This window comes from Schistocerca cancellata, chromosome 3, assembly GCF_023864275.1.
Source record: "Schistocerca cancellata isolate TAMUIC-IGC-003103 chromosome 3, iqSchCanc2.1, whole genome shotgun sequence".
Lineage (NCBI taxonomy): Eukaryota > Metazoa > Arthropoda > Insecta > Orthoptera > Acrididae > Schistocerca > Schistocerca cancellata.
In genome coordinates, this window is record NC_064628.1 from 171,057,218 (window position 1) to 171,081,615 (window position 24,398).

The following is a 24,398-nucleotide window of genomic DNA, read 5'->3' on the forward strand; positions in this document are numbered from 1 at the left end:
ACAAGAGATCACCTGGGATGAAATTTATAACGAATTAAACACTAACATAAAAACTGATCTATTACATGTTAGATTCACATCATTATTTGAAAATATCTTTCTGCTTAAGCTAATCAGAAAGGACATTAAACGGCCAGGTAAAGAAATAATGGATCACTAGAGGGATTAAAGTATCATGTGAAAGAAAAAGGGAATTGTATCTGTTGACAAGTACATGTAAATATCATGCACTAGTTGCAAACTACAAAAAACTACACAAAATTACTAATAAAAGTTGTTACAAATCAACAAACATGCACATTATGCCAGAAATTAGTAATTTTGACAACAGACTGAAGGATCTATGGAATGTAGTGAAATAAGAGGCAGGACAAGTGGCCAAAGAACAGGATAATATAATTTTGACTTAAATGGAAGGACTATAAATGATGAGTCACAGGTAGTAAATGTGTTTTTAATCATTTCTTAAATATAATTGGAAGTATAGGGACAAGCAATGTAAGAGAAAAAGAATAGCAGTGTGTTGAATAAGCAACTCTCATAAAATTCAGTCATATGAATGTATCACCAACTTCTACTTTGAAATTAAGAAAATTTTATATTCCTTCACAGATAAAAGCTCATATGGATTTCACAGTGTTTCCAGCATAGTACTAAAGACTTGATCCCATGTAATAAGCTCTGTCTTGTCTGAAATAAGGAACACAGCAGTTACTCAAGATGTTTTTCCAGAGAGCTTGAAATATGCAATTGTTAAACGCCTCTATAAGAAGGATGATAGGAGATATACCAGTAACTACTGACCTGTTTCACAACTGACATCATTTCCAAACTTTTTGAGAAGGTGTTGTATCTTAGAATGGTATAACATCTGAGCAACAATAAATCCTCAGTAAAGCACAGTTTGCATTTCAGAAGAGTTGCTCAACTGAGAATGCCATTTACACTTTCACTCAGAAAATTTTACAAGTATTAAATAACACACTAACACCAGTTGTTATTTTCTGTGACATATCTAAAGCATTTATCTATGTGAACCACAATATCCTCCTGGATAAACTGAGATTTTATGGAACTGGTGGTAGAGCCAAACAGCAGATAATGTCATACCTGACCAAAAGAATGCAGAAAGTTGTACTTAATAATTTAACTAATCTAATCAGGGGAGATTCCTCTTAGTGAAGAGAAATCACATATGGCATCCCCACCCCCAAGGATCAGTCTTAGGTCCACTATTGTTCCTCATATTTATAAATGATCTTCCATTTAATATACAACCAGCAGAATTAGGTCATTTTGCTGGTACAGCCCTCCATGGATCTTAACCTCTTCAACATGTTTCCTCCATCCTGTTCTCTTCAACACAGTCCTCTGCCATCCTCTAACTCTGAGTGTTTTATGTCTTCTTCCACATCATCTATCCACTGCTTTTGTGGCCTTTCTCTCTGCCTTCTTCCAGTTGGCCTCCATTTAAAAACCATTTTAGTTGTTCATCCAGCACCCACCTTAAGGGCATGTTTAAACCAGGCTATTATGCTATTTTTATTGTTCTTACAATGTCAGCTCCTTGTATGAAATGATCTAGCTCAGTGTTCATTCTAGAGCTGTAGACACCATTGTTATCCTGAATTCCCCATAGATCTTGTGCATAGATCTTGTGCAGAATCCTGTGTTCAAATATCCTAAGCTGCTGCTCATAAGCACTCATTAATGTCCATGCCTTAGCCATGTCCTTAAATGGTTTTATTTGAATGGTCTTGCTCTCAGTTTTAAGAAGACGTATTATATACAGTTCTGGACATCTAGAGGTACTACACCAATGTAAAGGGTAACACATGGTGAGGAAATAATAAAAAGGATGGAAACATCAATAATTTTAGGTGTCCATATTGATGAGAATTTACTCTTGAAAAGGACATTTTAGAACTAAAACAACTTAGTTCATCCACTTTTCCACTTAGAATCATTGCAAATTTTGGGGAGAGACAAATCAGTAATTTGATATATTTTGCATATATTCATTCAATAATGTCATATGGAATAATATTCTGTGGTAACTCATCTTTAAAAAAGAAAATATTCATTGCTCAAAAATATGCTGTAAGAATAATATGTAGACATCTGTCTAGGGAGTTGGGCATTCTGACCACTGCTTCAAAATACGTGTATTCTTTCATGAAGTTTGTTGTAAATAATCCACTGGAGTTCAAAAGGAATAATAATGTACATAATTATAATAACACAAGGAAAAATGACATTAATTACTCCACATTAAGGTTGTCAGGTGCACAATGCTGCAACTAAAACTCTTGATATGGATAGTAACCCATGGAATGTGAAGCTATCTAAATAACTCCCACAGAAGCTTCTGATTTGGTCAGCCATGCACCTCTCTTGGCAGAACTGAGAACATACATATCATGAACACATCTCCTGAACTCCTTTCTGTGTCCTAAAAAGCTGTAAACAATGCACAAATATAAATTATCAAAATGGAGTGAGAAAGACGAACATTCAGCGTATCAGGATGAAATAGTGATGCAGGGTGTGCCACATTGGTCAATACTGGGATCATTTATTTTCCTTGTGTATGTATGTGATATTGTACAACCTTCTTATTCCAAATTAATTACTTATGCTGATGACAGCTCCATGCTGTTTCATGTTGACAATGAGGTGGACATAACATTTTTTTCAACACATGGGCTGTCAGAAGTTACTAAATGTTGTAGTAACCAGGGCCTAAAAATCAATACCACAAAATAATAGCTACTGGAGTTCAAAGCAGGCAACCCTTGCCATAGATGTGTAGAAATATTTGTGGAATTTCATGTGCAGACAATGAAGACTGTACGTATCTTGGTCTGTACTTACATGTCAATCCTTGATTGGAAAACAATGTTAACAGTGTATGCAGGAAAATAATAAGTGTATTGTACTTGCATAGTCAACTCACCAGCATTGTGTGTAATAAAATGCTGAAAACAGTAGACTGTGGGACAGTTTTCCTATTTGTAAGGTATGGGATAAAACTGTGAAGCTTTACCACTGATACACACTTGAACAGAATATTCGTGCCACAAAAGAGAGCTATTAGGCTGATATACATAAGACTGTGATACATTTAAACTTTCAGCCAGAGAGTGGTCATGTGTGTGTGTGTGTGTGTGTGTGTGTGTGTGTGTGTGTGTGTGTGTGTGCGTTTGTGTGTGTGTGTGTGTGTGTGTGTGTGTGTGTGTGTGTGTGTGTGTGTGAGTTGTGCTTGTGTGAATGTGTACGTGTCTTCTGTTGTAGATGAAGGCCTTTTGGGTGAAAACTGAAATGTAGTAGTAGTCTTTTCATTGTGCCTGTCTGCGAATCAACTTCTCTTTCATATTGCGAGTAGCAATCTATCTTTTGATAATATTGTTAGTATTCCATAGTGGACTTCTCATTGTTTAAAACAAAATTAAAATATTTTCTTATAAATGAATGTCTGTATTCATGTTTGGACATGATTTGTTATGTATTAAATGTTTGCACAAAAATATGATACATACTATACCTTTGTAAACAGTATGGTACTTCCAAAAGTCATCATATTATTACTATATTCAACAAGGAAGGTGAATAAAAATAAAACTTTAAAAAATGTAGACTGTTGGGAAACTGGTGTGTTACAGATGAACTAATGAGAATATTTTGGAGTGAGTTCAGTATAAGCTTAGTAAATTTTATGCTATACAAGATGAAATAAATATAGAGAAAAATATTACTCCTGAAGTAGCCTGCATAAATTATTTGAGGAGAACTCATTTCAGTGAACTATATTTGTTAAATTGTTACCAGATTCTTGGTAAGAATGTGTAGCAACTAGTTAACACAGTATGTACTATTCCGAACACTATTTGCAACATAATAGCATAATTCCAATTTGTATGGTTTAACTTGTGGAATACAGTACACAAATTTTTGACAGTTCTGTATAACGGTTCAAAAATGGAGAACATTGTCTTTAATAATATCATGTACTTATAAATTTGATCAAATTGTTTGTACACTTATTTCATCTGCTGATATGAGTTCCCTCATTCTGTTTCTCTATCTGTATCTAACTGTTGTTTACCTCTGTTTCATACTCTTCTGTATAGTAATCCTTCTTCTGTATACTAATCCATCTGTATGACTGCTTTCTTGTATCCTTAAAATATATTATGCTGCTGGTTAGTCATTGTCTTCAGCAGAATTTTGTTTTCCTTTGTCCTCCTAAGACAGTTCTATTATATCTTTCTATATTTTTCATATTATTTAATTTTACTGTCTGAAGTAAGTAGCTACTTTTTCAGAAGTTTTTTGTGAAGACTGTTCAAGCACTGTGTTTTACTCCATTTTCCTCTGTCCTGAGTGTCATCTACATTCAACATTTGTTTTACAATATCAAGAACCCATATCATCTCATTGTTTGATGTGTGTCAGTGGTTCTTTATTTTTCGTGGTGTTATTTTCAAGAGTAGAATGATCAAGTTCTGATAGTTTCAGCAAGGAAATTGTTTCTTAATACTTTGAGCAAATCAGTGAGCTTCATCTTTGTTGAGTGAGATTCCTGGCTGTGAGTGTGCCTTCATTGTCATTTCCTTGACTTGGATTTTAACTTTGTGCAACAAAAGATACATTCTGCATTCAACACAAGTAGTTTTCTAAATATCTTTAGTGAAAATACCCTAAAGCTGGTATTGTTTGTTCATGTTTGTTACTTTGTTACATGGATTGTCATCTAATATGTTTTCTGGCTGTAGTACAACAATCAGTACCACAGAAAAAAAATCTCATGGTGATTAATAAATGCTACTTTATCCAGTCAGAAAAGAGAAGTCATGTAATTTTAATGAATATCTCAATGAGTTCAGAGGCTTTCTTACATACATCTCATTCTCATATATGTAGACCACCATGCAGTTCCAGTTGTGGCAAAGTATTATGTCTACTAATTTGAAAGGTTTGTCAACCTTCCCATTGTCTTTTTTATCCTTTATTTCGTATCTTGTTTTAGAAACACATGACTGGAAATATATGATAGATTTGTTTTTAATATACATGACATTGATCTATGAGGCAATCACTTCCGTCTTCTAAGCAATATCTTTATTACGTTATAATACCATAAACTCAAATGCTTTAAAGATTGTTATGATATCTCAAATACATTAATGTTGTTATTGATTAAAAAGCTCCCATCCAAAAACATATGTGCAATAAAAATTATACAGGATGAAAAAAAAAGAAGAAGAAGAAGAAGAAGAAGAAGAAGTTAAGGCTGAACTTTCAGGAAACACTCCTAAGGCATAGAGGAAGGAAATATGTTATATGGAAATGGGTTCATAAACACTTTATTTCTGTGTACTTCCCTTCATAATCACAACTGGTTTGAATCATACTTAACAAACAGAATTTAAAACATGTGTTCTGAATAATTTAAATAATGTTGGAAAGAGAAAAATTTTTGTGACAAGGGACAAACCATGAAGAGAGTCAACAAGGTTTAAGTTTGGGGCCACTCCTATTAATTATAATGGAATTATGAGAATCTTCATGAAATCACGCGATCACACCATCAACAAAGTTTTTCTGTCATTAATTGTGCAGGAATTGTTGGTGACTGCCTGTTAGGGCCTTGCGTTCTTCCACCCAGGATCAGTGAAGAAACTTACCATGCTTTCTTAGAGAACACCCTACCTCTTCTGCTAGGGCATATTCCATTAAGAATATGACAATGCGTACTTCATACATGATGGAGCTCTTCCTCATTTTAGCATTGATGTTTGTATGCTTCTAAATAACGGATTCCATGATGGATGGGTAGTTAGAGTGACATCAGTTCATTGGCCTCCATGTTCTGCAGACCTAAATCCACTGGACTTTTTATTTATGAAGGCATTTGAAAGCTTTTGTGTTCAGAACACCAAGACAAGATGTACAGAGTCTTTGTCCCTGTATTGTGGGAGGCTGTGAAACAATACATAATTCTCCAGGAATACATTATCACATCAGGAATTCAGTGCAATGGAGTGTTGACACACATATTCTTGCTAACGGAGATCATGTTTAACATTTCATTAAGCAAAGTGCTTCATACTTTGCTGATACATACTTTTCCTGTGTTTCCCATAATTAATGTGTTGAAAAGATGTAGAAAATGAGCTTAACATGGAAATAAAGTGTGTTCTGGACCCATGCCCATATAACATATTTTATTACTCTTGTGTGAGGAAAGTTTCCTGAAAGTTTCTGTTACACCCAGTATACAATTATATGCATGCACAGAGTTGGGATGAGTTTGCATTAAGTGAGTTCATGGTGTAAGAAACAATGCTTAGTAAAGATACAGACAGATAGTTAATAGTTAGTAGAATTACCCATAGATAGTATAATTGATTTAATATACTTTATGACAGTAAAAGAGAATGGAATGAGAATGGTATAAAATTAAACTGAATACGTTTTCTGCTTTTCCATGTGAGTGAAAGAAAAAAAACATAACAAAAAAGATTGAGAGCTTTTTATTAGTTTATACTCTAACTATTAATCAAATCTTTTCTCTAGTAATGTGGTTAGCAGGAAGTCAACATAATATCAGTACTCATAAAATATGCAGCTATTTTGAGATTTGAAACTTATTATAATATTGTTTGGGAATGTTATACATGAATAGACCTTGTAAAAATATTGGAACGGTCTAAAAAGAGAGTCATGTTGACAAGTTCGTTACACCTATTCTGAAGTGACATAAGGAACTGATTCAATTCCTCATTTACATTCACAGATTGAGAAATTAGCAGAAATTAATGTGTTAGCTTTTGCAGAAGAGGTGGAGGGATGAGAAGGAACACAGTGAATAGATAAAATGAGAGCATGAAAGCGAAAGATGAGGTAATGTTGAGAATGAGTGAAAAAGGTGAAAAAAGAAGAAGGGGCAAAATGTGAAAATACAAAGAGGAAGAGAGCGAAGGATGAGATAAAATGACAAAAGAAATAAGGAAAGAGATGTGATTTATAAGAGTTGATGGCATGTAAATATATATTAAATTCAAATATAACTGTTTAAAAAACAGCCAGAAGGATAGCCACATTTGAAAGTCAAAAGAAATAGCATAATAATGCCTCTATTTGTTCTGTATATTAGTTCCCACCTTTCTCTTTACATCACTTAGAACATTATTTCTTTAATTAACAGGGATTTTCTGTGCCCTGAAAAGAATAAATAGTGCCATGTATCAACAAAAATGTTTGTTGTGAATCTGCTTCTTCCAGACTTTTCATGACTGAAACATATAGCAATTTTTTATACAAATGCAAAATGATTGTCCTAACCACAGTTCTGTGAGTGACAAATACAACTGAAGAGTGTAATATCTTCTATGTTGGGTGGTTGGTCTGAAGTCCTGTGGTATTTTGTTGTGGTGAATTAATAGTGGAGGCTAAATCGTAACCTATACATTCTTGAGCACATAGGAAAAAACATAAATATGTAAACTTACTTGTAACAGTGATTTCTGATTTTTTGGCATAACTGAGTGTGATATCTTTTTAGATTCTATCTAAGTTGATGATTCCATTTTCATGTACAATATTTCAACTAGATCAGTCAATGAAATATTGTCCTTAAAAATGACATTGTGAACTTTACTGGAAATTCTGAAAGATACCACCTGTATTTGTAATTGTTGTTTACTAAATTACATAAACACACATTCTTGGATAAATCCCTAAGTACAGTACTCTGCATTTATTACACTCTACAAATTATCTGTTATATCTGACTAGAGATAGTCAATATCAGTAGTTCGTATCATAACAGAAAATGTGTTAGGTCACATGGCTAAATGCTCTAGAGTTTGTTACAGTGAATCTATACACATGTAGCTCATTATGTGGTTCAATAACTACTTCATTTTATCATACTGTGGACTAATAATTTGTCTTTTGCTTGCACCATCTAAAGTTGCTACTGATTAAGACTGTTTCTTGCAATAAACTGATCTTCCTCTCTTTTTCTCCTATCCAGTTCTTTGTACGGTTGGATCACATTCGCAAATGCTTCACTCAGAAAGGTGGAATCTTCGTCTTGGAAGAATATAGTAAGTGCATTAAGTTGTAGAAACATCCAAAAGACTGGCTTTGCTTGCCATTTCAAAAACATGTGCCGATTACTATGTTTTTTCATCATGTTAAATACTGCTATTCTTCCTGCTTGTGTATCAAAAACAACTGTGTATTTGGAATATTGATTAATTTTTTCAAGGACTCTGTTATTTCATGTGTGTTATGGATAATCATCATACCTGTTTTCACTCTATGTTGACAGCATGTGCTGATTTTGTTGGTAAAAATATCATTTATGTTCTTTAATACATTGTAATAGCTTACATAATAAGTCATTTGTTTGCTCTCTTCGATTCACAGACCCCAAGACAAGACAGGTGATACAGAGGAGGTACAAGTCTTCAATGGTAAGTGACAAAAATATTCTTGCAACAACAACATGTATACTTTGATTTAGTCTCTTTTTATTAATCTGACTTACTGACCTTGACTTCCTTATTTGTGTTTAGTTTACATTTTAGACTTTTCATTCTGATTCTAGGATAGTGAATTGAACCTGGCTGTCCATCGTGTGATATCTGTAAAGGTTGCACAAAGCATGCTGCTCTCGGAACGACCCCTCGCATGATATATGAAACTGCTCTCTCATTGTCGTAAGCTTTTCTGTTTTAGTTGTTTATAAGCACTAGCACTTTCTGTTTGAATGTATTATATTTTGAATTATTTTGCATAGTTTCTGTTTCTCCTTGCATTAATTTCAAAGAATTTTTATTTTCGTATATATTAATCAGGTTGGGGGGGGGGGGGGGGGGAGGGGGGGGGGGGAGAAGAAAAAACCACAATATAAGGCACTGGTATTCCATTAATTACTGTATTTCCAATTGGTTTGCTCAAGTGTCAATTAAACATGATCAAAAATACATTTATTGAATAATACAATATTTTAAAAATGCTTATGTGGAAAAATACCAAATGTTAAGGCAAATTAGAATGTCACATATGACTTGAGAAAAATGTGAAATGAAAGAAGGGAGTGAAAGAAAGGAGACATCTAAATGCTTTAATTACTTTGAGCATGAATTTTTCGTGTATTAGTTTAGTTATTGCCTTTAGCTTATTCATACAGGCAATACAAAGATTTGATGAACAATGTGGGTGTGTGTGTGTGCATGCACACAGAGACAGATACAACACACACACACACACACACACACACACACACACACACACAAATTAAAGACATGTTAATGAATTAACTAAACAGTACAGTCAAGACTCTCCTTAATGTAAATTAAAATTTATGAAGGTACTTTCTTCATTCATTATGGTGGTGTTAGGTATCAATGTCTGCAGTGGCAATATGCTTGAGGAGTGCATTGTACATTCTCTGATTCTGCTTTACTAACAGATCCTGTAATATATATTGAAAATTGATGGCCATGCTTCACAAGTTTGTGTATGACTCCCATAAATTCATGTCGTTTGGGGCACTGAAAGAAAACATAATCTTTATTATCCAAATTTCTACAGATTTTGCCAAATATGCCTATTTTAAGACGAATTATTGAAGAAACATGGTGCATAGAGACAACGTGTAAGGTTTTTCACAGGCTGAGAGCATTGGACGATTTTTTTTATTTTTTTTTTTTTATTTTTTTTTTTTTAGTTCTTCCCTTTGTGTCTAGTTGCATTCTCCCACCCCTATTGCCAGCATTCTATGATGCCTCTAAACAGTGCCTGTCTGTTATCTGTACTTGTGTTCTCAGTCAGTCATTTACACTGCTTCTGCAGGACACTAGCAAAGGAAGAACCATCCAAAAAATTAACCAGTGTTTCCTCATCCCACCAAAGCCCATCCACTATACTGTGCATCTTAACCCAAGTAAAGTTACAGATTTTTCTTCTTCTTACATTGATTCCAGCACTTCAATAAACCTGGGTGCAATAAGGTTTTCCATGTTTCTGACATGATACTGAAGTTTGTCTGAGATACCGTACTTACACCAGCTGAGATTGTCAAATAGCATTTGAATCTATTCATCATATTATGTGATCATGCTCGCCTTGGCCTATGCACTTAACACCCTTTATGATGACTCAGAAATGAGTAATACCCATTTTATGAATAAAGCCACAAAATGATTGGCAACTGGACTACTTGACAGTAATGAACATGTGAGCAAGAAATCCAGTCCTCTAAAGAGTGCCAGATCAACCATTCTCTCCTGAACAAGACAAGATTTAGCAGATTCTACTCATATTCTGATACTACTCTTAATCTAGCATCACATATGGTGATGTCAATTTCAATAAAGAACTTACATCGCTTCACATAAGGTGACCAGACATCCTATATTTTCAGGATTGTTCCTTACTTAGCTTAAGTATCCCATTGTCCTGACAAAATACATATGGAATGTATATTGTCCTGCTCTTCATCACTCGTCCCATATGTTTTGAAGTAGCATGTTTTCAAGTAACATGTAGGATAACCAAATGTGGTCATATGCTAAAGAAAATGCACTCTTTGATTAAGCCAAACTGGATTATACCTACCACTTTCAACTTTCTTGTATCTCAAGATATCTGACGCAAGAAACTGTAACCCATTACTGTGTTTGTGCTAGCTCTACCTGGCACTAATGGTGCTGCAGAAAGAATGTTCCTGTTACAAATGCTTTATGGACTGATGAAAAGAATAATTTTAATGTGGAAACTCAAGGAAACAATTTCAGGATACTTCAGTTGTTGGTTTTTATAAAAGTGTGTTGAAACTATCAAACTCCTGAATGACATATTCTTCTACAAAATATAATAAAAAAGATTTGTCAGGAACTACCCACAGCAAAACTTCCAGGCCAGTTGACAGTGAGAAATAAATAACCTAGGTAAATAATAATCATTTCCATTCCTAGTTAAAGATGTCATTATATTAAAGTGATAGATTGTGTTTTCATGTGACATGAACAAAACAATAAAATATTAACTTGATTAATAATGCAAGTAATTTGTTTTTTGTTAGTGTGAATTTAAAGAAAAAGGTACAATGATACATGTAGGTGCACCATAAATCAACACAAATCTACTATCTAGACACAGCATTAATGAAAGTTTCCACAAAACATATATTCATTTTAGCTTTTAGCTGGATTCCATATGTTGATTTTGGAAATCTGGTCACCCCAACTTCACGTTACATTTGTTAAAAATCGGAATGTTGGTCACTGATGGATGTAACTGATCTTTCATTAGATATTCCCATTTATATTATTCAGACATTTCTTTCAATGTATGCTAACAAAAACTGTCAAGTTTTGACAAATTAATTTAATTGGATGGAAAAAAAATCTACCCACCTAGCGGCAGCAGAACACACACATAAAAGAAGGTTATAATTAGGCAAGCTTTCAAAGTCAGTGGCTCCTTCTTCTGGCAGAAGGGTTGAAGGGGAAGGAAGTGCAGTGAAGGAAAAGGCCTGAAGAGGTCTAGGAAAAGGGGTAGATTTTGGGAAAATCACCTAGAAGTGCGGGTCATGGGAGACTTACTAGAAGGGATGAGAAGGAAAGACTGATTGCTGGGGACTGCATTGGACGAGATATGAACACTGGAAGAAAGGGTAATATGCCAGACAGAATTTACTGTGTAAACGTCATGCATGAGTTAATAAAAGTGAAAAGCTAAGTGCATTGTATGTAATGGAGGTGGGAGGGGGCAGTGGTGGAGTTAATAAAAGTGAAAAGCTAAGTGCATTGTATGTAATGGAGGTGGGAGGGGGCAGTGGTGAAAAATATATATAGATAAGTGAATGTAAGATGGAGAAAACTGAAACAAAGTGAAGGAAAGAGTAGTGACTGTGAAGAAATGCTGAGACAGAAGAAATTAATGTCAATTAAGACCAGGTGGGTGGTGAGAACCAAGGACAGTTGTAGTGCTAGTTTCCAACCGCAGAGTTCTGAGAAACTGGTGTCTTGGGGAAGATTCCATATAGTGCATTTGGTGAAACAGGCAATGAGGTCACTTTGTCATGTTGTAGAACATGCTCTGTAACAGGATATTGCTTGTTGCCAGTATACACCCTCTGCCTATGCCCATTCATTCCAATTGATAAGTTGGTGGTAGTCGTGCTGATGTGAAAGGCCAAACGGTGTTTAAATAATAGCTGATATATGATACGTGTTGTTTCACAGATGGATCTATCTTTGATAGTATATGTTTAGCCAGTTACAGGGCTGTTATAGGTGGTGGCAGGAGGGTGCATAGGGCAAGTCTTGCAGCAGGAAGGTCACAGGGGTAGGAGCCATAGGGTAGGCAGATGGGTGCAGAAGGAGCATAGTGTCTGACAAGAATAATGCAGAGATTGGGAGGGTGACGAAGAGCTATTCTAAATGTGGTGGGCCAAATTTCAGATACAATGGATCTCATATCAGGGCATGATTTTAGGAAGTCTACATCTACATCTACATATACATATATACTCCGCTAGACACCAAGTGGTGTGTGGCAGAGGGCACAATTAGCGCCAAAGTCATATCCCCCCATCCCCCCCCCCCCCCCCCCCTGTTCCATTTGCCGATAGCGCGAGGGAAAAACAACTGTCTGAATGCCTCAGTACGAGCTCTAATTTCCCTTATCTTTGAATGGTGATCATTGCGTGATTTGAAAGTTGGTGGTAATAATATGTGTTCTACATCCTCAGTGAAGATTGGATTTCAGAATTTAGTGAGCAGACCCTTCGGTTTAGCGCTCTGTCTATCTGCAAGTGTGTCCCACTTTAAACTTTCTATGAGATTTGTAACACTCTCACAATGGCTAAATGTACCAGTCACGAATCTTGGCGCTCTTCTTTGGACCTTCTCAATCTTTAGAATCGGACCCAACTGGTAAGAGTCCCATACAGACAAACAGTACTCCAAGACTGGACAAACTAATGTATTGTAAGTTATTTCCTTTGTTGAAGGACAGCTTCGCTTCAAGATTCTACCAATAATCCACAATCTAGAGTTTGCATTACCCGTTACTTGTGTAATCTGATCATTCCATTTGAGATCATTTCAAATAGTCACACCCAGATACTTGATGGATGTTACTGCTTCCAAAGACTGGGCATTTATTTTGTACTCGTACATTAATGGGGATTTTCGCTTTGTTATACGCAGTAGGTTAAACTTACTAATATTGGGAGATAACTGCCAGTCATTACACCACACATTTATTTTCTGCAAATCTTCATTGATTTGTTCACAACTTTTGTGTGATACTACTTTCCTGTAGACTACAGCATCATCGGCAAACAGTCTAATGCTGCTGTCTATACCATCAACCAGATCGTTTATGTAAATCGTAGAAAGCAGTGGACCTATTACGCTGCCCTGGGGCACACCTGAAGCTACGCTTGTTTCTGTTGAAGTCACCCCATTCAGGACAACATACTGCTCCCTGTCTGTTAGAAAACTTTCTATCCAACTGCATATGTCATCAGATAGACCGTAAGCGCCCACTTTTTGTAGCAAGCGACAGTGTGGAACTGAGTCAAATGCCTTTCGAAAGTCAAGAAATGTGGCATCAACCTGGGAGCCAGTATCTAGAGCCTGTTGTATATCATGCACAACGGGGGCCAGCTGTATCTCGCATGACCACTGTTTCCTAAAACCATGCTGGTTTCTGCAGAAGAGCTTCTCAGAGTCTAGGAAGGTCATTATGTCTGAACACAAAATATGTTTCAGGATTCTACAACAAACTGATGTCAGTGAAATTGGCTGGTGATTATGTGCATTCGAATTTCTACCCTTTTAATAGATTGCTATGGCCTGGGCCTTCTTCCAGTTCCATGGAACTTTCTGCTGTTCCAATGTTCTTGGTAGATGATGGATAAGTATGGTGCTGTATTTGTAGGATATTCAACATATAATCTTACGGGGATACTGTCTGTGCCAGATGCCTTCCTGGCGTATAAGGATCTTAACTCTTTTACAATCCCAGATACACGAAACAGTATGTCAGCAATCCTTACATTTGTTCGATAATTGAAAGGGGGAATCGCGCTGCAGTCCTCTACCGTAAACAAGTTTTTGTAAGCTAGATTTAGATATTTGGTCTTCTGTTTATCATCATCAGTTACATTACATGTACTGTCAGCAAGAGAACGTACTGAATTATTTGTAGCATTCATAGATTTTACGTATGACCAAAATTTTTTGGGGTTATTTTTAGAATCTGCAGATAAAATATTGCTTTCAAATTCGTTAAAAGAATCTCTCATTGTCCTTCTGACAGCTGCTTTCATTTCGCATAATTTCTGTTTGTCAGCAGGGCAATGACTATGTTTAAAACAACTGTGCAAAATTCTCTGCTTTCTCAACAACTTCCTAATATATTTGATGAACCAAGGTGGATCAATTCCTTCCCCTATATTTTTTCTAGGCATACTTCTCTAGCACATCTTGGACAATACCATTAAATTCCAGCCAAAGATGCTGAATATCTTTATTAATGACACTTTTATTTGCTTACCCAAACAAGAAAACTCCATGCTGTCATGGTCTTGTCGAAGTGAGTGATTGATACATTGATGCAGTCCCTAACAATCAGTCTTTCCTTCTCATCCCATCCAGTAAGTCTCCCCTGACCTGCAGTTCTGGGTAACGTTCCTGAAATCTACCCCTTTTTCTAGACCTCTCCAGTCATTTTCCTTCACCCTTCTTCCTTCCCCTTCAACCCTTCTGCCTGAAGAATGGAGCCACTGACTCCAAAAGCTTGCCTAATTATAACCTTCTTTTATGTGTGTGTTCTGCTATCGCTTGGTGAGTAGACTTTTTATCTACCCAATTAAATTTCAATATATACTGTTATGTTACGCATCTTAGTTAATGCAAAGACTACCTTGTCATCACATTCATTGTTTGCAGCTGTCCTTTGATGACATTTATTATTTATCCAAATGCTCATACTGTCACCCTTTTTTATGTTTCTGCATAAATATTGGAGAAATCTTTCTCTCATCACCAGTACTGTTCTTGTCTGGAATATATAAGTCTTTGTGCCATATGAGATTAGTCTTCTCTAAGAGTTTTGTAAATTCCAACACAACCTTTCTCATTACACTCCTGAAACCCATTTCACTGAAATTAACTGTTGTATTTTAGTGCAGAATGTAACTTATGTTTATTTTAGTTAGTATGATCTCTGTAGACACCTGACAAAAGAAAGTTAAGTACCCAAAAGACCTTGTCACATGTCGATGTAACTTTGCACACGTATACACTATCAGAGAGTATGTGAATGACTAAAGTTGCAATTCTCTGTGAGAGGTAGTGACCACCAGAGTGCATTAGTGTTGTCCATGTTTAGTGCTGTTACCAGGACTGGTAGTGTATATAAGGGTCATGAACATTGGCAGGTGTTGATTGATCATTGTGAAGGACACGGTGATGCGGTATTTCATGTGAGACAGCATTATCAGCACCTGACAGAGTCTGTAAAGGGCCTTGTTGCAGGCCTTATATGGAGGTTGGTCTAATTGTGTGATATCCAGATTTTTGGAGCATTTTGATGTGACAGCAGCCCAATGTTGGACTTCTTGGGAAAGTGAGAACAGACTCTACTCATCGTTGAGGTTTCATTCGACCATGTCTCCCCAGTACAAAGGAGGTTTGCCATATCATGTACTGAACACATTATAATCCTTCACATCTGCACTTTCCATCCAAGAACAAATAATGAAGCCACTGTAACATACATTGTCATCCTTCACCAAGGAGACTAGCAGTAGCCTCTTTACAAATTACCATCCCGTGTATAGGCTGACATTAACACCACAACACAAATGGCTGCATTTGGAGTGGTGCCATGACTGAGAAGTGTGGGCTGCTGATGACTGGCATTGCACTGTATGCAGCAATGTGTCATGGTTCTGCAAGACACTGGATGACTTTCATTGGCGCCATGGTGGTGATCTCGAGAGGTTCATTCTTGCAATGTTTTGGAAAGGCATTGCAGTGTTACTCCTGGAATCGCGATTTGAGGAATCATTGGGTGTGATTTCAGATAATGGATGGTAGTGATTGAGAGAACTGTGATGGCTCAAGGGTATGTCATGGACATCTTGCAAACTCAGGTATTACCTCGCGTGCAACAGTATTGCAGTATCATTTTTCAACACACAGTTGCTCATCCACATGTGGAGTATTCTCTATGAAATGTCTGTGTGATGTTGAGATGTTTACATGCCCAGCAAGATTCGCAGATCTCTCCCATAGAACATGTGTGGAACCAGCTCAGATGTTAACTCCATCCCAGTGCCAGTATCCAAGATGTCAACAACCAGTTAAAAGTTTGTGGGTCAGCTTGCCTCAGGAAAGAATATAACAAACTTATGGCACTCTTCCCAATTGAATCAGTGCATGCATCCAGACCAGAGGGGGTACATCCACAGGTGGTACTGATAACTGATACTGCCAAGTTCTTTGTAAAAATTTGTCTCAATTTTGTATGACTGAAATAACATCACATACCCTCTCAAACCATGAAGTTTCATTTACTTCTCCCCTTCTGGATGCTTAATTTTTATGTCAGACAGTGTATTTTTTATGGGGGATTATATGGATGCACTAATGGAAAAAGTCAAAATAAATTAATCAAGCCAACTAAGTATGACCAGTGAATGTGTGTAAAAATTTTGTTTCATCTTACACTGTAAACATGAAGTATTGAAAATCAGTTTGAAAGGAAATTGTACCAGTTATAATGACCAATGAAGAGTGATGATGGGTACTGATAACATTGAACTCAGTTGTTACTGTTTCAGGATATTGTCCTCACCTCACTAAAGCAAGTAAATTATTTTTACAAGAAACAGAAAGAGTTTTTTTTTTAAAATCATGTATCTGGCCTTTAATCTCTCTGTCTTCCTGTGCTATATTATTAGCTGCTTTACAGACAAGAAACAAAGGAATCTTTACCTGGAAATGGAGATGGTCTATAATGGAATGAATAAAACTAGGCAAAGGGCTTAAAGAAAGTAAATGTCCTGAATGTCTATAGTGTTCTCTCCATCTAGCCATAAGACTATAGGCAGAACTGTAGTGTCGACACATGGTCTGTGCTATTGTGAGCTCAGTACTCTGACAGAAGACATGATAGGAACTGTTGCCATTCATTAGCAGTAGCGATTTGTGGGAGACCATGTGTCATGATTTTACAATAGTTTGTTGTGGGTGGACCACATTGAGAAGGGCTGTTGAGGCATTTAATCTTGTCTAACATTCATGGTGCCAGGTCAGAGCATACATTAGCATAATTTCCAATGGTGGGTTTAAGCAGTGCCAATACCTGTGTGTTCATGCATGGACACATAATTTCACAATGCTTTGAATGTTCTTTGCTGAGAAATAGGATGCCTGTGATAATTGCCAAAGGGCAGAATAGTTCAACAGGAACATGTCAGCTGTGTCCAACAGGAACATGTCAACTGTGATTAACACACCTGAGAATGCCCTCAAGTGTCCAAAATAGGGGCAGCTGGCCTGCTAATTTTTGCATGTTTTCAAAAAATCGTAGTCTTGTAACAGCAATTGAAATTATTCTGTATTGTGTGTAGGTGTAAGATTCCAGCTTGATTTGTTTACTCATGAGGATATTGTTGTAGTATATTAAATCTGTATTCATACAATGTATTCACCAAAGCATTTAGGTTGTTTGCTGAAAATTTAATAAATAGTTCACACTCACTAATATCTTTTATATGAATTGTTCAAATAAATGATGGAATATGGCAGATTGAGGAGAAAATGCTGATACTGATAGAGGAAACAAAGTATCCATATAATAAGTATATTCCTTTTTTACTTAAATATACTGTACTTTATCCTGACAAACAGTGCACATTAATTGCGGACTTAGTATGACCACATAAATGCAGTGTACCACAAGCTTCCTAGTAATACTGAATGGAGGAGATCAGGTGCTAGAAGATGGATGGGCAGTGACTTCAAGAGACAACAGGCTGTCGAATTTTGACTTCACATTCTCGCCAGTGGTATACTGGATGTGTAAAGTGGTTTAAATGCTTTAGAGATGAAGAGGAAGGTATTAAGTGTTAGCCACATTTGAGTTGATCATGTGCAAACACAATCCCAGACAAGACCAAATCTGTACAACAGATGTTTGTAGATGACTGATCTTTGAGAACGTTGAGAATGATATCAGAAGAGGTGAAGATAAGCAATGTCAGTGTAAGCACTATTGTTTATGGACATTTGAAAAGCATAAGATTTGTGCCGTGTTTGTATCAGCACATGCTGATGGATGAACAGAAGGAGATTTGGATGGAAACTTCTGGAGATTTTGTCGACGTATCTGACCAGAATCTGCAGTTTTTGGAAACCATCATTACAGAAGATGAGATCTGTAATTACCAATATGATCTGGCAACCAAAAAACACTCAGTGGCATGTGTTCATCATCTTACCCACCTCCCAAAACTAGTTGGCTGACAAAATCAAAGTTTAAGATGATATTGATCGCCTTTTTTGAGAATGTGGGCTTGGTCCATCATGAATTTCTACCTGACAGTCAAACAGTCAACATGGAAGGTTGTAAGGGAGTTTTGAAATGGCTGCTGCAATGCATCTAGTGGGTACTCTACTGGAGTGGAAAGTGGAAATTTCTCCGCAACAACAACTATCTGCAGGCTCAACTTTCGTGTTTAATGCAACACCCTCCTTATTCTCCAGATTTGGTAACAGCAGACTCATTTTTATTACCCCACCGTAAATTAGCTCTGAAAGTCTTACACTTTTGCAGGTGCTGCAGATATTGAACTACATGTGACATCGTTGCTTTGAACAGTACCACAAGAAGTGTTACTGACAGTTTCCAATAGCTTTACAACTGATGCCAGAAATATGTTGTAGCTAATGGTGATTACTTTGAAGGCTGGTAAAGATATTTTGTTTGTAACTCTTGTTTTCTTTATTTCATGAGACCATTCACCAAAAATTTCAGATCCACCTTGTACGGATGTTCATCCCTGTATTTGTCAGTCCCATAGAACTGTGAAGGCAAAATTAGTCTAATAACTGCATCTACAGAGACACATAAGTCATCAATCTTTCCATGTTACAAGCATGAATGAAACAGGGAGAAATTATAAAACATGGACAATACTTTTTTTCATGTATTGTAGATTTGTATAAATTTGCCTGTTGATTTTTCAGCCCTCTGCACATAAATTAAACAAGTTGTCTCACTAATGGGCATTTCTTATGCTACAGTAAATTGTTTGCTAGGGTGTATCCTTGAAATTGGCTGTTTTATTGTGTGTGTGTGTGTTTTTTAACACAGTAAGGAAAGAAACCATGAGAATCTCCATCAAAGTGAGCTGAAATGAGTGAGATGTAACTGAATATTACTGAATATTTTATACTTATTTTGACAGATGTCTTCATTCTTTTTTTCCTGGTACTATATATTCTATTTATCACTGGCATAGTAAACCACCTCTCTTGATATAGTCTGTGCTAACATCTTCCAATTCGATGATGTAACATATATTTTCTGCCCCTTCCTCTTGCCTCTTGTTTCCATCTTTTGGATACTTTTTTTCCCAGACTTTGTTCTCATTCCTGTTGTTTCTTTTCCATTTCACTTTTTCCATTTCTGTTTAGCATTGTTTACACTCTTATTTAATCTTACCCTAGTAGTAATTATTTTCCTGCTTTTGCTATGTGAATGTTATCTCAAATAAAAAAAGTAGTTCTGGCTACCACAGTTGTATTTCAATTTTTATAATTGTCTAATTTTTGTTATTATAATTAGTAGTTGTAGGAGGAGGAATAGGAGTAGTTTTAGTAGTTGTAGTAGTAATAGTAGTAGCAGTACAGAACTGGAACAGTTAAATTTTAACATTAATGTTCAGTTTATTTCTGCTCGTTAAGATAACTGAACGGAGAAAGCTCCTGCAGTTGCTAGAGAAAATGCAACTTCTGCTATGTAATATAAACCATAGTAAAGAAATTAAAATGCATATTCATGATTTCTCTTTTATTCTAAAAACTTTAGAAATATTTGTGAATTCAGTTATGGTCCCTAGCTGAGGCCCATTTATCTGCTTACAAGAATATTTTTGATGGAAGTACTAAAAAAATTGTTGCAAGAAACTACTAAAACACATTTTATGTATCCCATATAAACATCGAAAACTATGTGCACTTGCTGAGACAGTTTTGTCAACCCAGCATTTTTTATACCTGTAGAGTCACCAAGCTCACTTTTACCTTCTGCATTCCAATGTGAACTGAAGGATGCCAAAATGAAACAATTTATTTTCTAGATGGATACTTACTTGGGATCAATAACGGATTTCCTGAAATATTTGCATGTTTGTGTGTAACGTTCCATGGGCAAGTAGGTACTGCAAATGATAATGTGCAAGAGGAAATATGATGTTCAAGGATGGTCAAGTCATACCCATATAGCTTATAAATTATGACATAAGATCAGACGATTAATGAAATCAGTCCAAAGTCTAAAAAAGAGTCCCCTTGTGGTACAATAAAGCAAGAGCTTTCTTGATTAAAATGTACATGTAACTATGAGTTACATTTGACTTTTTTCTGGAATGCTTTGTGTCATTGTCAGTCTATGCATTCATCAAACTTAACCCCTTTTGATTAACACATTTTTACTATTCTTGGAGATATTTCTAAGCATATTAACTTTCATTGGTGAAAAGATCATTAACCCTTTCTTTGGCAAATGGTGAAAATAAAAACAAAAAAAAAATTCAGTGCTTATATTTATTTATTATGCTTAAAGAAATACAATTCAGTCAGTTTTAGAAATTTTTGACAAAAATTATGAAAATTATGAAATGTTGCTTACAAGCAACATTGTCAGCAGTAGGCCACATTTACACATATTATAGAAAAAAAGTGTTTGCCAATAACCTCAAGCAAAAGGTTGCCAGTACATGAATAATTTAATTTATACACACATTTATGCGTTCCTGCTGTGTAATAGAACTGTTTCATTTTCCCTTCTAGTTCTTCTTGCAATGGAATGTTTGGAAACAGTTCCTCTTTGGAACGAAGCACAGTACTTGATTGCATTTTGAACACATGACTATAGAATATCCAGATGGACAATAATGACAACAACCTTTGGGACCATATACAGGCCAATGCTCCATATTATCAAATCGGACATCTTGTGTAACAGTCGGAGCTGTTGGCTTCCTCCTCTTCTTTTGTGGTGGTGTTATGTCTATTGAGGGCCTTCCTACTTTCCTTTTCCCTGAAAAAATCAAACCATTGGCAATATCTGCCCTGAATGACTTCAATGAGGTCTTCTTGTCTAGAGATTCTCTTCGAAATACCAGCCAGGCATTTACAACCCTCAGATCTAGCATAAATCCAAACAATCTCATGTACCAACGCCTAGTTTTCATTGGTACTCTGTAGAGCTCTATCAGCATACCAGCAAGATCAGCTCCTCCCATATGCTTGTTGCACTGACATACAATACAGGGAAGGGCACATAAATTCTTCATTTTTCATTGCTGTCTCATCGTTTTACTGTTGAGAGTGGTTGGACACCACAAAATGAGCTTGTAAGTGTCACAATTTTATTGTCTGCCCACCTTACTAAAATGAGGTCTGAGTGACTGTCCTTCCTGTAGTCATAGCTTCCTCGTCCTTGTTTCAGTAACTGCTTCTCGTATTGTAGAAGACAGTTCTTTATTCGGTTCTTCCTTATGGTGCCCATGGACTCAATCTTTGATTTTTTTAAAGTATGTTATAAGTTCAAGGCTGCAAAAGAAATTGTCAAAATAAACTGTGGGAGAAATATCTCTTGGAATACTTTTGCAAAGTGTAACCACAACTTGTCCTCCAATTCCAAATACTTTCTCGTCATCAGCAAGATCAGTTATCATCCCCTTGCCACTATAGGGAAGAAAATCATAAACTCCAGACACACCAGCACGAACAAAAATCTTAAAACCCCACTTGTGTGGCTTGTTTTGAATATATTGGCGCAAATTACCTGCTCTTGTATCTTTATATGGAAACATCATCTCATCTATAGAAAATTCCGACTCTTGTTTCTGCTCACGGCAGTTCTTTACAATTGACTCAAGAACAGGTCTTATTTTGAAAAGTCTGTCAGAAGAGTTCATTGCATTCTCATTGTGCGTAAAATGCAGGTATCGGTGGAGTTTTTGAAAGTGCTTCAAACTGAAAATGCTGGTGATTTTTTCACAGTTCATTGACTGAAACCAATAGTCAGTGTATGAAGGCACAGAAACAAGACCCATGTATATCATAACACCGAAAAATTGTTCCATTTCATTTATATTGGTGTTTACTGAAATGGTAGTTTGTTCCACAGAGTATAAGTTAGTTTCCTGCACAATTTTGTCAATTAGTTCTGAATCAAAGAAATCTTCTGAAATAACCCAGTAGTGTATTGCCTTCACCAGAAAACACAGGAGAGACACTTTCTGCCTTAGCAGTTGTATCTTCCTTTACCCACATGTAAGTGACTCCTTTTGTAATTTTCTTTTTCACTTGACTGGCACTTGCACTAGAAGGATTCACTGCAGAAGGTCCTTACAAATGTTCAGCTTCTGAGATTTCACTTCTTGAATTAGAATCAGTTTCTGGTATAACTAGGTTATGGAACTCAGATTGACGCTCTGGAATATAGTCTGGATCATCATCACTGCAGTCTGTCAAAACTTCGAGTTCAGAGTCTTCAGATTCGCTTAGATCAGACAAAGCCTGGTTTTCTATTGGAACTACTATTCCTGTTGCTTTTTTAATTCCATAAAATATTCTGGAATCCATAGCTAAAAAGCCCCTGAAAATAAAAATGTCTACTCTGTCACGCTGTAAGCATATGTAATATACTAATGGCACATGTCCCAACTATGTGCAATGTTGCTCACAGGCAACATAAAAGTTTTATACTATTTACGTAATTCAAAACAACATTAGATTGAAATATTTCTGCTGTAAACTCACGTCTGGGTATTTATTGAGGAAAATCTGCTAAGATTACTGCCAATTTATTGAAATACACTCTTTCAGAACCAAAATAAGACACCCCTGTTGATCACACGAGGAGATCTCTGTAACACCACTGCACAAACTGCCATCTCGTGTGGAAAACCTAGAACTATTACAACAACTGGCTTTCGCAGTGTGTAAAGGAACATTGCGGGGCGGCAACAATGCCAGTAAAAGGCACTGGGAAGTGTTTGTTGTCCCATAAGGCCAATGTAAATTTGATGTTGCTTGAGAGCAACAGTGCCAAATAAATGGTTAAAAAAGGTATCCAGTACTTTTTATAAATGACCCAAAAGTAATAAATGAATGTGAACATTATGTTGATAAAAAGATGACAAGAAGTTTTTGACATCACTATTGGATATTTGTCTGGTCATATTCCTCTTTCGCACTAGATGACTGTATGTCACCACATAAGGCACTTTTAAATGTACTTATGCTTTGTAGATAGGTTATTCATGAAGACTGAAGTGAATGCTTTTAATGCCTTTATAAACTTTCTGTAAAAGATATAAGGACATAAAAACATTTTCAAAGACCAGTGGACTAAACAGAGTGTAATAAGTTTAGTCAGAAGGCATAGCAGAACGAAGAACAAAAAACAGAACAATTGTGCATTAAGTTGAAAAACTGGGATTGTAAAATATATAGGGGATAGAAAAATGGATAGATAGAGATCGAGAGAGAGAGAGACACATAGAGTGTGTGTGTGTGTGGGGGGGGGGGGGGGGGCTGATGAGTGAATGCTCTGATATATAAACTCAGATACAGATGTATGTTTATGTCAGTCCGTTTACACATGCTCAATAACTCACTGAATAGTCTTTAGTAGTTTCATAGTATCATAAATCATGCCTCATCTATACTGTCTGTGAATGGAATAGGGAATAATTAAATCTCTCAATGTTTTTTGAGCAGCATTCAGTTAAACCGTGTTATGCAGTTTGAATCAGATCCTCTTTCTTTGGACATAACAGCTTAAAAATCATTTGTAACATTTTTCTAAGCCAGAGATAACCAAACAGCCTTGTGAAATAACAACGTCGTCTTTATTTCAATAATTTCTGTGTAGACTCTCGAAGCATCTCTTATCACTTTCACATTGATTGAACTCACTGGTTATAACCTTAGCTGTGTCTCTAACTTTCTTCAGTCAGTTCTGGAAATTCCAAACATTTCAACAGTGCTCATGAATAGATTCCTTTAGAACCTTGACTGGGGGCCTCTTCTGCAGACTCAGTAACCAGAACTGAC

The 24,398-nt window shown here is 36.1% G+C and overlaps 1 protein-coding gene across 1 annotated transcript in view; it reads left to right on the forward strand.

The window, feature by feature from the left end:
• Positions 1 to 24,398, forward strand: part of LOC126176184 (MAP kinase-activating death domain protein) — a 545,775-nt gene that overhangs the window by 516,034 nt on the left and 5,343 nt on the right. The window contains exons 36-37 of the mRNA XM_049923326.1: positions 8,042 to 8,114; positions 8,440 to 8,486. Coding sequence (XP_049779283.1) covers positions 8,042 to 8,114; positions 8,440 to 8,486 — 120 coding nt within the window. The remainder of the gene's footprint in view (positions 1 to 8,041; positions 8,115 to 8,439; positions 8,487 to 24,398) is intronic.